The following is a 15,854-nucleotide window of genomic DNA, read 5'->3' on the forward strand; positions in this document are numbered from 1 at the left end:
AATGCTCGTTTCCCATTGATTTCCATTATACTCGTCACTTGATTTGAGGCTTCATTTAAGCGTCTGACCTACTGGATTTGAGTACCGAGCGCTTGAGCACTTTAGTGCTCACTCATCACTAATTATGAGCAAAAATAAGTTCTGTCATTCACACTGACCCTTGTCTTCCCTTGATGAATTATAAACAAATGTTTCGCTCCTCCGCCACCTCCCCGGCCATCCTAACTTAGGACCGGGCGGGGAGCGCAGCAACGGTGAGCGGGAAGCGCGACACCAGGTAGCGAAGGACCCGGGCGGGGAGCTTGGATCAGCTGATTGCTTAAAAAAGCTAGCGGCTTTTTACCGCCTGGCTTTTAAACAATCATGCATCCATTTCAGCCTTTTACTCAGCCCCCAGACCGCTTTGTAGTTACTCGCATTTCCCATTGACTTGCATTGGATTTGCTACTCGTAATGAGTACCCGAGAATTAGGACCTACTCGTTACGAGTATAGCGAGTCCGAGTATTTCACTACTCGCTCATCCCTAATGTTTAGTGCTGATGGCTGAGAATTTATCGAACACAGGAGCAGAGCATAGGGGGTGGAAGTTGAGAGGTGTGACACTGAGTAGAAGGGGTGGAACAAAATTTATAGTATTCATCTGTATCAGCATCTGGAGGATGCAAATTCAGTTGACACTAAAGGTGGTTCAGATCCCTTCACATCTGGGTCCCATCGCGATCCCGTAACCTATAATCACTAGTGATGAGCGAGTACCAAAAAGCTCGGGTGCTCGAGGCTCGGGCCGAGCATCCCAAGATACTCGTGTACTCGGCCCGAGCACCGACCCCAATGTTATCCTATGGGAGACCCGAGTATTTTTATGAAATGACCCCCGGCAGCATGATGAAACCCTAAAAATGTCACAAAAGTCTCAGAAGAGTGCTCAAATGACATGGCAACAGCATGGGGAAGACCCCTTGAAGCATTTATCACTCAAAAGTCACAGCTGTGAACAATTTTGTCCGAGTTTTACGCCAATTTTACGGACTCACCAGAAAACCTTCCAAAATGACACCAAAATGAATTTTCATGGCGGAAATGTTAAGGGAACATACCCAATAGTGAGATAGAGCTGGTGTATGTTACTTTTTGAGATTAATACATGAAAGATTTTAGTAAAACATTGTGTGACACTCCGATGTCCAAAACGCACGTTTTGTGCTTTTTACTAGCGATGACGGTCATTTTTTTTTTTCATTCTATCTCCCGTCGGTCGGTCTCACTCTGTCTGTCTCTCTCTGTCTTGTTTGCCCCCCTCTCACAGTCTGTCGGTCATTCTCCCCCCTCTCTCTTACTTACCGTTCCCCAATCACTGCCGCGGCGCTGCACAGCTGTTCACTAAACTCTGGCGGCTTTTCCTCTTTTGAAAAAGCTGGCCGCTCATTAAACAATCTCGTATTCCCTGTTTTCCTGCTTTTCGGCTCCTATGATTGGTTGCAGTGAGACACGCCCCCACGCTGAGTGACAGGTGTCTCACTGCACCCAATCACAGCAGCCGGTGGGTGTGTGTATACTGTGCAGTGAAATAAATAATTAAATAATTAAAAAAAACGGCGTGCGGTCCCCCCAATTTTAATACCAGCCAGATAAAGCCATACAGCTGAAGGCTGGTATTCTCAGGATGGGGAGCTCCACGTTATGGGGAGCCCCCCAGCCTAACAATATCAGTCAGCAGCCGCCCAGAATTGGCGAATGCATCATATTCGACAGTTCTGGGACTGTACCCGGCTCTTCCCGATTTACCCTAGTGCGTTTGCAAATCGGGGTAATAAGGAGTTAATGGCAGCCCATAGCTGCCACTAAATCCTAGATTAATCATGTCAGGCGTCTCCCCGAGATTCCTTCCATGATTAATCTGTAAATTACAGTTAAAAAACACACACACCCGAAAAATCCTTTATTAGAAATAAAAAACACTAACAAAGTCCCTTATCACCAATTTATTAACCCCGACAAACCCTCCATGTCCTCCAGCTTCGCATCCAGCTGTGCTGCATGAAGGTGACAGGAGCTGCAGAATACACCGCCGCTCCTGTCAGCTTCACACAGCAACTGAAGACAGCCGCGCGATCAGCTGAGCTGTCACTGAGGTTACCTGGATCCAGCGGTGGATGCAGCGGTGGCCGTGGGTAACCTCAGTGACAGCTCAGCTGATCGCGCTACTCACCGCCGCACTGGTCAGCTCCACGTAGCAACTGAGGTGAGTATAGCGATCAGCTGAGCTGTCACTGAGGTTACCTGGATCCAGCGGTGGATGCAGCGGTGGCCGCGGGTAACCTCAGTGACAGCTCAGCTGATCGCGCTACTCACCGCCGCACCGGTCAGCTCCATGCAGCAACTGAGGTGAGTAACACGATCAGCTGAGCTGTCACTGAGGTTAATCGCATCCAGCGGTGGCCATGAGTTACCTGACTGACAGCAGCTGATCGCGCTACTCACCTCAGTTGCTGTGTGAAGCTGACAGGAGCGGCGGTGTATTCTGCTGCTCCTGTCACCTGCATGCAGCAGAGCTGGATGCGACGCTGGAGGACTGTGGAGTACGCCGGACATGGAGGCTTTGTCGGGGTTAATAAATTGGTGATGAGGGACTTTGTTAGTGTTTTTTATTTCTAATAAAGGATTTTTCGGGTGTGTGTGTGTTTTAACTGTAATTTACAGATTAATCATGGAAGGAATCTTGGGGAGACGCCTGACATGATTAATCTAGGATTTAGTGGCAGCTATGGGCTGCCATTAACTCCTTATTACCCCGATTTTCCAACGCACTAGGGTAAATCGGGAAGAGCCGGGTACAGTCCCAGAACTGTCGCATCTAATGTATGCGGCAATTCTGGGCGGCTGCTGACTGATATTGTGAGGCTGGGGGGCTCCCCATAACGTGGGGCTCCCCATCCTGAGAATACCAGCCTTCAGCTGTATGGCTTTATCTGGCTGGTATTAAAATTGGGGGGACCGCACGCCGTTTTTTTTAATTATTTATTTATTTATTTTACTGCACAGTATAGACATGCCCACCGGCTGTTGTGATTGGGTGCAGTGAGACACCTGTCACTCAGCGTGGGGGCGTGTCTTACTGCAACCAATCATAGGCGTCTGTGGGTGGGGAAAGCAGGGAATATGAGATGGCTGTGTGCAGAGCACAGCGCGCGCGCCGATATAAAGGCTCGGTCACGCTGTGCGGGCCGGCCAATCACTGCAATTCCACAACTAACAGGGCTGTGGCATTGCAGTGGTCTGCCAGCAAATCCCTGCATGAGGGCTGGCTCTCAAAAGAGCGCCAACATGCAGGGATGAAGACCACGAGTACAGCACGAGTATCGCGAAATTACTCGGTACCCCGCCGAGTAGCCCGAGTACAGTGATACTCGTGCGAGTACCGAGTAGTAACAAGCATACTCGCTCATCACTAATAATCACATATATTCTTTCATTATGTAGTTCAGGGTATTTAGTCAACTTTTAAGTACAATGAACAAAGAATGTTTGCAAATACCAGAGCATTGTAATCAGATATTTGTTTTTACGCTTGTTTCATGCTACAGATGTATTTGAGTTGGCTGCTTTTGATGTATACACTATTTCTATATGCACTAGTTATTATTATTAACCCCTTCACGACCATGGACGGATATATCCATCATGGAGCGTGTCCCGTTAAGCCTCGCCCCCTGCCGCGGGCAGGCGGCGTGGATCGGCAGCACACATATCATCTGTTTTCAACAGCTGACATGTGTGCCTAAATGTTACGAGTGGAATTTCATTCCACCCGTAACATTAACCCCCTTACATCTTGCTGCCAAAGTCTGGCAGGGAGATGTATATACGCGCGGTGAAGATTTTCACTTACCGCCGCCCCCACCGGAAGACACGCGAGTGATCACGTGACTTTCGGTAGTTGCCATCGTAGCAAAGGGTCATGTGATAACGCCTGCAGCTATGAAGTTTCACTTTCGTTTTCCTTCAGCCGGGAGCAGAGAGAAACAGGAAGTGACTGAATCTGCTGTTTACAGCTGTATAGCTGTGATCAGCAGATAGATAAGAGCGATCGGATTGATGATCGCTATAGCCCCCTACGGGGACTAGTAAAATAGAAAAAAAAAGTAAAAAAAAAGTTTTAAAAAATAAAAAAAACCAAAACCCCTAAAAGTTCAAATAACCCCCCTTACCCCCATTGAAAATTAATGGATTAAAAAATAAATAAATATACACATATTTGGTATCGCCGCGTTCAGAAATGCCCGATTTATCAAAATATAAAATCAATTAATCTGATTGGTAAACGGCGTAGTGGCAAAAATATTCCAAACGCCAAAACTACGTTTTTTGGTTGCCGCAAGTTTTACGCAAAATGCAATAACAGGCGAACAAAGCGTAGCATCGGCGCAAAAATGGTACCATTAGAAACGACAGCCCGAGATGCAAAACATAAGCCATCACTGAGCCATAGATCCCAAAAAATGAGAACTCTATGGTTTTCGGAAAATGGCGCAAAACCTGCTCCACTTTTATTGGACAAGCTTGTGAATTTGTTTAACCCCTTAGATACAAGTAAACCTATATATGTTTGGTGTCTACAAACTCGCACCTACCTCAGGCATTATACCCACACATCAGTTTCACCATATAGTAAGCACCGTGAATAAAACGTCCCAAAAACTATTGTGCCATCACACTTTTTTTTTTTGCAGTTTTTCCAAACTTGGAATTTTTTGCTGTGTTCCAGTACACCATATGGTAAAACTTATGGTGTCATTTAAAAGTACAACTTGTCCTGCAAAAAACAAGCCCTCATATGGCAAGATTGACGGAAAAATAAAAAAGTTACGGCTCTCGGAAGAAGGGGAGCAAAAAACAAAAACTGAAAGTGCCCCGGGGCTGAAGGGGTTAAAATTACTTGACTTAAAATATCTAACCTAAACCAATAATAGAAATCTTACCTGCAAAAGCCAATTAGAGGTCTTGGGTAACGATCTATTTCATCCCAATTCATTCCACCATCTTTAAACAGAATAAGCACAAAAGCCTGGAATCCATCAGTGGTCAGAACAGCCTGGTAAGTGTTGGTCTAATAATGAAAAGAATACATAATGTTATTAAACAGATATCTACAGGGCACCACAATGTTTTGTTCTTTATGTTCTGCTCTGTAACTAGTGTTTTCTCCTAACCTTGTTGTCATTGTTCTTTGCAGGATACGCAGGAACATTCTCCCAGGTAATCTTCAATGTCCACTGAGCCGTGTATGGAATCTTTATGTTTCTGCTAATGATGTTCTCAACTCCAGGAATGACAATGCTGTCTCTCGTAGTGTATTCCTGACAAGGATTAATTAAACATTGATTATACTTGTGGCATGAACTATACTATTCCACCAATTTACCAGCTTCGTAAACATACCTGGTAGTAAGTAGTTCCCACTCCTTTAGAAAAGTCTGCATCACTCCAAAACACAGCGATGGTGGCCAAATCATACATTTCACTAAATCCATTGACTGGTGGGTGAGTATAAGAAAATATGCTGTTTCTGGATCTCGGGAACACAATCAGACCATTGTCTGTGTACTATAATAGAAACCACAGTTTAAGGTTAATTTTCGCTGTCTATAGTTCTAGATAAAACATTTATTCCAACTAGGGCTTGGCGGACCCAGCTGTAAAAGTCCTGATCCGCGCGGTTTCAAAGTTGCCTGGGTGCCAGGCCCGGGCCCAGGATTCCAGATGTTTGATCCGCACTTTAGAAATTAAAAAATAAGGGAAAAATAAAGAGAATAATAATGAAGCGAGTGCTTCATACTTACCGAGGCTCCAGGCTGGCTGTACGCTGCTCCCGCACTCCTGTACCCTGCTCCTATGGCCTCCCTGGGCAGCTCATTATCGCTCATTTCATATGCACTGCTTTCCTCGCCAACCGGCCAGCCTGGCCTCTGTGGTTGGTTGCAGTCATACACGCCCCCAGCCTGTGTGATGGCGTCTGCCTGCATCCAGTCACCGCTAATTGCGTTTCATTCATTCTGCACTCAAAACGGGCAGTCATGCTGCTCTATGCTCGCTCACTGTGATATTCAGATGTAGCAGAGCTGGAATTGTCGTGGGACCTTGTGTGGATTACATCGGACCTCCAGGGGTGTGTTGGGGTTAAAGTGGTGAAAGAGGATGCTTTTTTGTAGTTTATTCCAAATAAAGGATTTTTTCGGTGTTTGTCTTTTCTTACTTTCACTTACAGATTAATGATGCATGTGTCTAATAGACGCCTGTGCCATCACAAATCTAGGGTTTAGTAGCAGCTGTGCACTGTTATTAACCCCTTATTATCCCAATTGCCACGGCACCAGGTAACTAGGAAGAGCAGGGTAAAGCCGGGCTTGTTACATCTAATGGATGCAAAAATTCCAGGTGGCTGGAGGCTGATATTTTTAGGATATGACACTCTGGTCTGAGAATACCAACCCCCAGCTGTCAGGCTTACTTTGGCTTTGTATCAAAATTGGGGGGAACTGCACGTCCTTATTTTAATTATTTATTTAAATAATTTTTTAAAAAAAGCACCGCATGCGTTTCCACTTAGGCCAGAGTCACACTCGTGAGTAGAGATGAGCGAACCGGTCCCGGTTCGGCTCGAGGTCGGTTCGCCGAACGGGGGTCCCGTTCGAGTTCGGTTCGTCGAACGTTCGACGAACCAAACTCGAACGTATAGGCTATAATGGGAGGCAATCACAAACACATAAAAATGCATTATAAATGTACACAAACAGTTAATAAACATTGCCATAGCACTTACCGGTCCTCGCGATCCCTTCTGCTCTCTGTCTCCTGCCGCTATTCCATCCGATGATCGCTGAATCCTCCCGGTGACCTGCACTGCCAGCAGAGATGCAGGACCTATCGTGACGTCAAAATAGCCATGTGACCAGTCATGTGGCTATTATCTCATTGGCTACAGACTGGTCACATGACTATGACACGTCATGTAGGACCTGCGAGTGCATCTCTCCGGTACACGGTGCACATATGTGTATCGCCGTGTACCGGCGACATGCTCTAGCACACGGTCGACTCCCCGTTCCGTTAGGGACCGGCTGACACAGCCGGTCATTAACGGAGATCACCGTTGCCATAGCAATGCAGTTAGCGGTGACGTCACCGCTAACCGCGGCTCTGGGAGCACCGTTGCTATGGTAACGCATCTGTCAGCGTTACCGCTGTTACCGCTGACAGCCAGCACTGATCACTCACGGAGTGAAGGCTGCACGCTGCTTCCCGATTGTAGTGAGGATTGTACTGAGGATGAGGTTCCCCAGCCCATGATGGGCTTATGCACCTCATCCTCACTACAATCGTCACTACTACTACACTAGTGAGGATTGTAGTGAGGATGAGAAGCCCCAGCCCATGATGGGCTGGGGAACCTCATCCTCACTACAATCGTCACTACTACTACACTAGAAAGAAAGAAGACAGAAGAGCAGGATCGTGGAGGGCTGACAGGGGGGAATAAAGATGGAGTCTCTAATGTGTCTGTGTATTTATTTCTATTAAAGTATTTTTTCTCTGTGTGGTGTTTTTTTTAACCCCTTATTGGAGATTCTTAATAGCCGGGTCAAACGTGCCTGACATTAAGAATCTCTGGCTTAATACTGGCTAGTAAAACAAAGCCAGTATTAACTCATGATTACCCAACAAGCCACCCGGCTCCAGGGCTGTTGGAAGAGTTGGATACAGCGCCAGATGATGGCGCTTCTATGAGAGCGCCATTTTCTGGGACGGCTGCGGACTGAAATCCGCAGCAGAGGCGCCCAGAAACCTCGGGCTAACCTGTGCTGCGGATTCCAATCCCCAGCTGCCTAGTTGTACCCGGCTGGACACAAAAATGGGGCGAAGCCCACGTCATTTGTTTTTTAATTATTTCATGAAATAAGTGAAATAATTAAAAAAAACGGGCTTCCCTATATTTTTGGTTCCCAGCCGGGTACAAATAGGCAACTGGGGGTTGGAGGCAGCCCGTGGCTGCCTGCTGTACCTGGCTAGCATACAAAAATATGGCGAAGCCCACGTCATTTTTTTGGTGGGCAAAAAACTTCTGCATACAGTCCTGGATGGAGTATGCTGAGCCTTGTAGTTCTGCAGCTGCTGTCTGCTCTTCTCCATACAGATAGACAGCAGCTGCAGAACTACAAGGCTCAGCATACTCCATCCAGGACTGTATGCAGAAGTTTTTTGCCCCCTGAAAAAATTATGTGGGCTTCGCCATATTTTTGTATGCTAGCCAGGTACAGCAGGCAGGTACGGCTGCCCCCAACCCCCAGTTGCCTATTTGTACCCGGCTGGGAACCAAAAATAAAGGGAAGCCCTTTTTTTATTATTTCATGAATTTCATGAAATAATTAGAAAACAAATGACGTAGGCTTCGCCCCATTTTTGTGTCCAGCCAGGTACAACTAGGCAGCTGGGGATTGGAATCCTCAGCACAGGTTGGCCTGAGCTTTCTGGGCCCCACTGCTGCGAATTGCAGTCTGCAGCCGCCTCAGAAAATGGCATTTTCATAGAAGCGCCATATTCTGGCGCTGTATCCAACTCTTCCAGCACCTGCCTGCTATACCTGGCTAGCATACAAAAATATGGCGAAGCTCACGTCCTTTTTTTGTAGTTTTTTGGCAAAAAAAATAAAAAATGCTTCCCTGGATTTTCCATTGCCAGTGAAGGTAACACCAAGCAGTGGGGGTTAGCAGCCAGTAGCTGCTTGGATTACCCTTAGCTAGCAATACAAAAAATGCAGCGGGAGCCCATATATATTTTTTTTAATTATTTATTTAAATAACTAAAAATAAAATGGGCTTCCCTGTATTTTGATTGCTGGACATCACAGTGCTGTAAAAATAAATCTTTAAAAAAATGACGTAGCGCTCCGCGGTATTTTTGATTCTCAGCGCAGATAAAGCAGACAGCTATGGGTTGCCACCCCCATCTGCCTGCCGTTACCTTGGTTGGCAATCAAAATACAGGGAAGCCCATTAATTTTTTCTATTTAAAAAATAGTTAAAAAAAAAAATGACGTTGGGTCCCCCCATTTTTGATAGCCAGCTAGGGTAAAGCAGACGGCTGTAGCCTGAAAACCACAGCTGGCAGCTTTACCGTGGTTGGGGATCCAATGTGGAGGTCCCCTCAGGCTCTTTTTTATAATTATTTTATAAATATTAATAATTACACAATAAAAGTAGGGTCCCCCCCAAATTGGATCACCAGCCAAGGTAAAGCGGACAGCTGTGGTCTGGTATTCTCAGGGTGGGAAGGTCCATAGTTATTGGGCCTTCACAGCCTAAAAATAGCAGGCCGCAGGCACCCCAGACGTGGCGCATACACTAGATGCGCCAATCCTGGCGCTTCACCCCAGCTCATCCCGTGCCCTGGTGCAGTGGCAAACGGGGTAATAAATCGGGTTGATACTAGCTGTAAAGTCACCTGAGATCAAGCCCAGCAGTTTGTGATGTCATGGCGTCTATTAGATACCCAACATCATAAACTGTCAGTACTAACAAAAAAAAAAAAAAATCGACAAAAGAAATTTATTTGAAAAAACAGTCCCCAAAACATTTCCTCTTTCACCAATTTATTGTAAGAAAAAAAATAAAGGGGTCCCACGACGACTCTGGACCGTCTAGAATATGGGGGGGAGACACTCAGGGAACGTATCCCCCATTTTCTAGGAGTACGGACCCTTCATGTGAGGAGTGTGGGTGCAATGAATCTGCACTCACTCTTCTCGGGTCCACAGCAGCAGAGTCCATGTCGTAATGGTTGCTACCAAAGCTGCAATGCCCTGCTCATGAGGTAAGGGCATGCCTAATCAGGAGAACTACTGTAGAGGAAGCTCTGCTCACTGGTATATAGGTGCTCAGAGGTAATAATAGATAAAATTAGTGAGTAACCTCGGCACTCTAAATCTCCCAGACTAAGTCAGTAAGTCACAACGGATAGTAATGCAAAATCACTCTTTATTGGTCCGTATTAAGAAAAAAAAAATGTTTCATAAGCATATATGTTTTTGTCCAAAACAAGTTACAAATGACGTTTCGGCCTGAGCCTTCGTCAGATTGGACTTATCTGCATGTAATCATGAAAAATGACAATAATCAGTATCACATAAGAGTGAGAGAACAATAACATAAACTCGAACAATGTAGAGGTACAATTGGGATGCAGCAAAAAAATTGCAACACAGCAAGAAATGAAACACATGATACAAATGTCATAATACAGTACAAGGACAATATAGTAATGACAAATATGGGGTCAGAGTAGGCTTAGATAGCTCTGGTACGAAAGAGATGTCAATCATAAAGTAACATGTGCAGTAGGTGTAGAGCTACAGTATGCATGGCAGAGCTAATGGGTAGACCGACCATAGAAAAAGAATGGAGAAAAAGTGGAGAAAAAGTGGAGAAAAAAATGGAGAAAAAGTGGGGAAAAAGTGGGGAAAAAGTGGGGAAAAAGTGGAGAAAATGTGGAGAAAAAGTGGAGAGAAAAAGTGGAGAGAAAAAGTGGAGAAAATGTGGAGAAAAAGTAGAGAGAAAAAGTGGAGAGAAAAAGTGGAGAAAAAGTGGAGAAAAAGTGGAGAAAAAAGTAAAGAAAAAGTGGAGAAAAAAGTGGAGAAAAAGTGGAGAAATAAATGGAGAAAAAGTAGGGAAAAAATGGAGAAAAAGTGGAGAAAAAAATGGACAAAAAGTGGAGAAAAAGTGGAGAAAAAGTGGAGAAAAAAATGGAGAAAAAGTGGAGAAAAAATGGAGAAAAAATAAAGAAAAAGTGGAGAAAAAAATGGAGAAAAAGTGGAGAAAAAATGGAGAAAAAGTGGAGAAAAAAATTGAGAAAAAGTGGAGAAAAAGTGGAGAAAAAGTGGAGAAAAAATGGAGAAAAAGTGGAGAAAAAAATGGAGAAAAAGTGGAGAAAAAATGGAGAAAAAGTGAAGAAAAAATTGGAGAAAAAATGGAGAAAAAGTGGAGAAACAGTGGAGAAAAAATGGAGAAAAAAATGGAGAAAAAGTGGAGAAAAAGTGGAGAAAAAGTGGAGAAAAAAGTGGAGAAAAAGTGGAGAAAAAGTGGAGAAAAAAAATGGAGAAAAAGTGGAGAAAAAGTGGAGAAAAAAATGGAGAAAAAGTGGAGAAAAAGTGGAGAAAAAGTGGAGAAAAAGTGGAGAAAAAATGGAGAAAAAAATGGAGAAAAAGTGGAGAAAAAGTGGAGAAAAAGTGGAGAAAAAAGTGGAGAAAAAGTGGAGAAAAAGTGGAGAAAAAATGGAGAAAAAAATGGAGAAAAAAGTGGAGAAAAAGGGGAGAAAAAGTGGAGAAAAAGTGGAGAGAAAAGGAGGAGAAAAAAAGGAGAAAAAGTGGAGAAAAAAAGTGGATAAAAAGTGGAGAAAAAAGTGGAGAAAAAGTGGAGAAAAAAATGGATAAAAATGGATAAAAAATGGAGAACAAAATGGAGAAAAAGTGGAGAAAAAGTGGAGAAAAAATGGAGAAAAAGTGGAGAAAAAATGGAGAAAAAAATGGAGAAAAAGTGGATAAAAAGTGGAGAAAAAGTGGAGAAAAAATGGAGAAAAAGTGGAGAAAAAGTGGATAGAAAAAGTGGAGAAAAAGTGGAGAAAAAGTGGAGAAAAAGTGGAGAAAAAATGGAGAAAAAATGGAGAAAAATGGAGAAAAAAATGGAGAAAAAGTGGAGAAAAAATGGAGAAAAAGTGGAGAAAAAATAGAGAAAAAGTGGAGAAAAATTGGAGAAAAAGTGGAGAAAAAAATGGATAAAAAGTGGAGAAAAAGTGGAGAAAAAGTGGAGAGAAAAAGTGGAAAGAAAAAGTGGAGAAAAAGTGGAGAAAAAGTGGAGATAAAGTGGAGAAAAAAATGGAGAAAAAGTGGAGAAAAAATGGAGAAAAGGTGGAGAAAAAAATGGAGAAAAAGTGGAGAAAATGTGGAGAAAAAGTGGAGAAAAAGTGGAGAAAAAAATGGAGAAAAAGTGGAGAAAAAAATGGAGAAAAAGTGGAGAAAAAGTGGAGAAAAAGTGGAGAGAAAAAGTGGAAAGAAAAAGTGGAGAAAAAGTGGAGAAAAAGTGGAGATAAAGTGGAGAAAAAAATGGAGAAAAAGTGGAGAAAAAATGGAGAAAAAGTGGAGAAAAAAATGGAGAAAAAGTGGAGAAAATGTGGAGAAAAAGTGGAGAAAAAGTGGAGAAAAAAATGGAGAAAAAGTGGAGAAAAAGTGGAGAAAAAAAAGGAGAAAAAGTGGAGAAAAAGTGGAGAAAAAGTGGAGAAAAAGTGGAGAAAAAATGGAGAAAAAATGGAGAAAAAGTGGAGAAAAAGTGGAGAAAAAGTGGAGAAAAAAGTGGAGAAAAAGTGGAGAAAAAGTGGAGAAAAAGTGGAGAAAAAATGGAGAAAAAAATGGAGAAAAAGTGGAGAAAAAGTGGAGAAAAAAGTGGAGAAAAAGTGGAGAAAAAGTGGAGAAAAAGTGGAGAGAAAAGGAGGAGAAAAAAAGGAGAAAAAGTGGAGAAAAAATTGGAGAAAAAGTGGAGAAAAAAGTAGAGAAAAAGTGGAGAAAAAGTGGAGAAAAAAGTAAAGAAAAAGTGGAGAAAAAGTGGAGAAATAAATGGAGAAAAAGTGGGGAAAAAATGGAGAAAAAGTGGAGAAAAAAATGGAGAAAAAGTGGAGAAAAAATGGAGAAAAAATGGAGAAAAAGTGGATAAAAAGTGGTGAAAAAGTGGAGAAAAAATGGAGTAAAAAATGGAGAAAAAGTGGATAGAAAAAGTGGAGAAAAAGTGGAGAAAAAGTGGAGAAAAAGTGGGGAAAAAATGGAGAAAAAATGGAGAAAAATGGAGAAAAAAATGGAGAAAAAGTGGAGAAAAAATGGAGAAAAAGTGGAGAAAAAATGGAGAAAAAGTGGAGAAAAATTGGAGAAAAAGTGGAGAAAAAAATGGATAAAAAGTGGAGAAAAAGTGGAGAAAAAATGGAGAAAAAGTGGAGAAAAAAATGGAGAAAAAGTGGAGAAAAAGTGGAGAAAAAGTGGAGAGAAAAAGTGGAAAGAAAAAGTGGAGAAAAAGTGGAGAAAAAGTGGAGATAAAGTGGAGAAAAAAATGGAGAAAAAGTGGAGAAAAAATGGAGAAAAAGTGGAGAAAAAAATGGAGAAAAAGTGGAGAAAATGTGGAGAAAAAGTGGAGAAAAAGTGGGGAAAAAAAGGGAGAAAAAGTGGAGAAAAAGTGGAGAAAAAGTGGAGAAAAAGTGGAGAAAAAATGGAGAAAAAATGGAGAAAAAGTGGAGAAAAAGTGGAGAAAAAGTGGAGAAAAAAGTGGAGAAAAAGTGGAGAAAAAGTGGAGAAAAAGTGGAGAAAAAATGGAGAAAAAAATGGAGAAAAAGTGGAGAAAAAGTGGAGAAAAAGTGGAGAAAAAAGTGGAGAAAAAGTGGAGAAAAAGTGGAGAAAAAGTGGAGAGAAAAGGAGGAGAAAAAAAGGAGAAAAAGTGGAGAAAAAATTGGAGAAAAAGTGGAGAAAAAAGTGGAGAAAAAGTGGAGAAAAAGTGGAGAAAAAAGTAAAGAAAAAGTGGAGAAAAAGTGGAGAAATAAATGGAGAAAAAGTGGGGAAAAAATGGAGAAAAAGTGGAGAAAAAAATGGAGAAAAAGTGGAGAAAAAGTGGAGAAAAAGTGGAGAAAAAAGTGGAGAAAAAGGGGAGAAAAAGTGGAGAAAAAGTGGAGAGAAAAGGAGGAGAAAAAAAGGAGAAAAAGTGGAGAAAAAAGTGGAGAAAAAGTGGAGAAAAAAGTGGAGAAAAAGTGGAGAAAAAGTGGAGAAAAAAGTAAAGAAAAAGTGGAGAAAAAGTGGAGAAAAAGTGGAGAAAAAAATGGAGAAAAAGTGGAGAAAAAATGGAGAAAAAGTGGAGAAAAAGTGGAGAAAAAAATGGAGAACAAGTGGAGAAAAAATGGAGAAAAAGTGGAGAAAAAAATGGAGAAAAAGTGGAGAAAAAATGGAGAAAAAGTGGAGAAAAAAATGGAGAAAAAGTGGAGAAAAAGTGGAGAAAAAGTGGAGAAAAAATGGAGAAAAAAATGGAGAAAAAGTGGAGAAAAAGTGGAGAAAAAGTGGAGAGAAAAAGTGGAGAAAAAGTGGAGAAAAAGTGGAGAAAAAGTGGAGAGAAAAAGTGGAGAGAAAAAGTGGAGAGAAAAGGAGGAGAAAAAAAGGAGAAAAAGTGGAGAAAAAAGTGGACAAAAAGTGGAGAAAAAGTGGAGAAAAAAGTGGAGAAAAAGTGGAGAAAAAGTGGAGAAAAAAGTGGAGAAAAAGTGGCGAAAAAGTGGCGAAAAAGTGGAGAAAAAGTGGAGAAAAAAGTGGAGAAAAAGTGGAGAAAAAGTGGAGAAAAAAATGGAGAAAAAGTGGAGAAAAAGTGGAGAGAAAAAGTGGAGAAAAAATGGAGAAAAAGTGGAGAAAAAGTGGAGAAAAAGTGGAAAAAAATTGAAAAAAATGGAGAAAAAGTAGAGAAAAAATGGAGAAAAAGTAGAGAAAAAATGGAGAAAAAGTGGAGAAAAAATGGAGAAAAAAATGGAGAAAAAGTGGAGAAAAAGTGGAGAAAAAGTGGAGAAAAAATGGAGAAAAAGTGGAGAAAAAAATGGATAAAAAATGGATAAAAAATGGAGAAAAAAATGGAGAAAAAGTGGAGAAAAAGTGGAGAAAAAATGGAGAAAAAGTGGAGAAAAAATGGAGAAAAAAATGGAGAAAAAGTGGAGAAAAAGTGGAGAAAAAGTGGAGAAAAAATGGAGAAAAAGTGGAGAAAAAGTGGATAGAAAAAGTGGAGTAAAAGTGGAGAAAAAGTGGAGAAAAAGTGGAGAAAAAATGGAGGAAAAATGGAGAAAAAAATGGAGAAAAAGTAGAGAAAAAGTGGAGAATAAGTGGAGAATAAGTGGAGAATAAGTGGAGAAAAAGTGGAGAAAAAGTGGAGAAAAAGTGGAGAAAAAAGTGGAGAAAAAGTGGAGAAAAAAGTGGAGAAAAAGTGGAGAAAAAGTGGAGAATAAGTGGAGAAAAAAAATGGAGAAAAAGTGGAGAAAAAGTGGAGAAAAAGTGGAGAAAAAAATGGAGAAAAAGTGGAGAAAAAGTGGAGAAAAAGTGGAGAAAAAATGGAGAAAAAATGGAGAAAAATGGAGAAAAAAATGGAGAAAAAGTGGAGAAAAAATGGAGAAAAAGTGGAGAAAAAATGGAGAAAAAGTGGAGAAAAATTGGAGAAAAAGTGGAGAAAAAAATGGATAAAAAGTGGAGAAAAAGTGGAGAAAAAATGGAGAAAAAGTGGAGAAAAAAATGGAGAAAAAGTGGAGAAAAAGTGGAGAAAAAGTGGAAAGAAAAAGTGGAAAGAAAAAGTGGAGAAAAAGTGGAGAAAAAGTGGAGATAAAGTGGAGAAAAAATGGAGAAAAAGTGGAGAAAAATGGAGAAAAAGTGGAGAAAAAAATGGAGAAAAAGTGGAGAAAATGTGGAGAAAAAGTGGAGAAAAAGTAGAGAAAAAAATGGAGAAAAAGTGGAGAAAAAGTGGAGAAAAAAAGGAGAAAAAGTGGAGAAAAAGTGGAGAAAAAGTGGAGAAAAAATGGAGAAAAAATGGAGAAAAAGTGGAGAAAAAGTGGAGAAAAAAGTGGAGAAAAAGTGGAGAAAAAGTGGAGAAAAAGTGGAGAAAAAATGGAGAAAAAAATGGAGAAAAAGTGGAGAAAAAGTGGAGAAAAAGTGGAGAAAAAAGTGGAGAGAAAAGGAGGAGAAAAAAAGGAGAAAAAGTAGAGAAAAAATTGGAGATAAAGTGGAGAAAAAAGTGGAGAAAAAGTGGAGAA

The 15,854-nt window shown here is 41.4% G+C and overlaps 1 protein-coding gene across 1 annotated transcript in view; it reads right to left on the reverse strand.

The window, feature by feature from the left end:
* Positions 1-15,854, reverse strand: part of LOC142297263 (uncharacterized) — a 307,434-nt gene that overhangs the window by 246,979 nt on the left and 44,601 nt on the right. Inside the window, 3 exon segments of the mRNA XM_075341518.1 lie at positions 4,982-5,109; positions 5,213-5,359; positions 5,442-5,606. Coding sequence (XP_075197633.1) covers positions 4,982-5,109; positions 5,213-5,359; positions 5,442-5,606 — 440 coding nt within the window.

The sequence above is a fragment of the Anomaloglossus baeobatrachus genome, chromosome 3 (genome assembly GCF_048569485.1).
Source record: "Anomaloglossus baeobatrachus isolate aAnoBae1 chromosome 3, aAnoBae1.hap1, whole genome shotgun sequence".
Taxonomy (NCBI): domain Eukaryota; kingdom Metazoa; phylum Chordata; class Amphibia; order Anura; family Aromobatidae; genus Anomaloglossus; species Anomaloglossus baeobatrachus.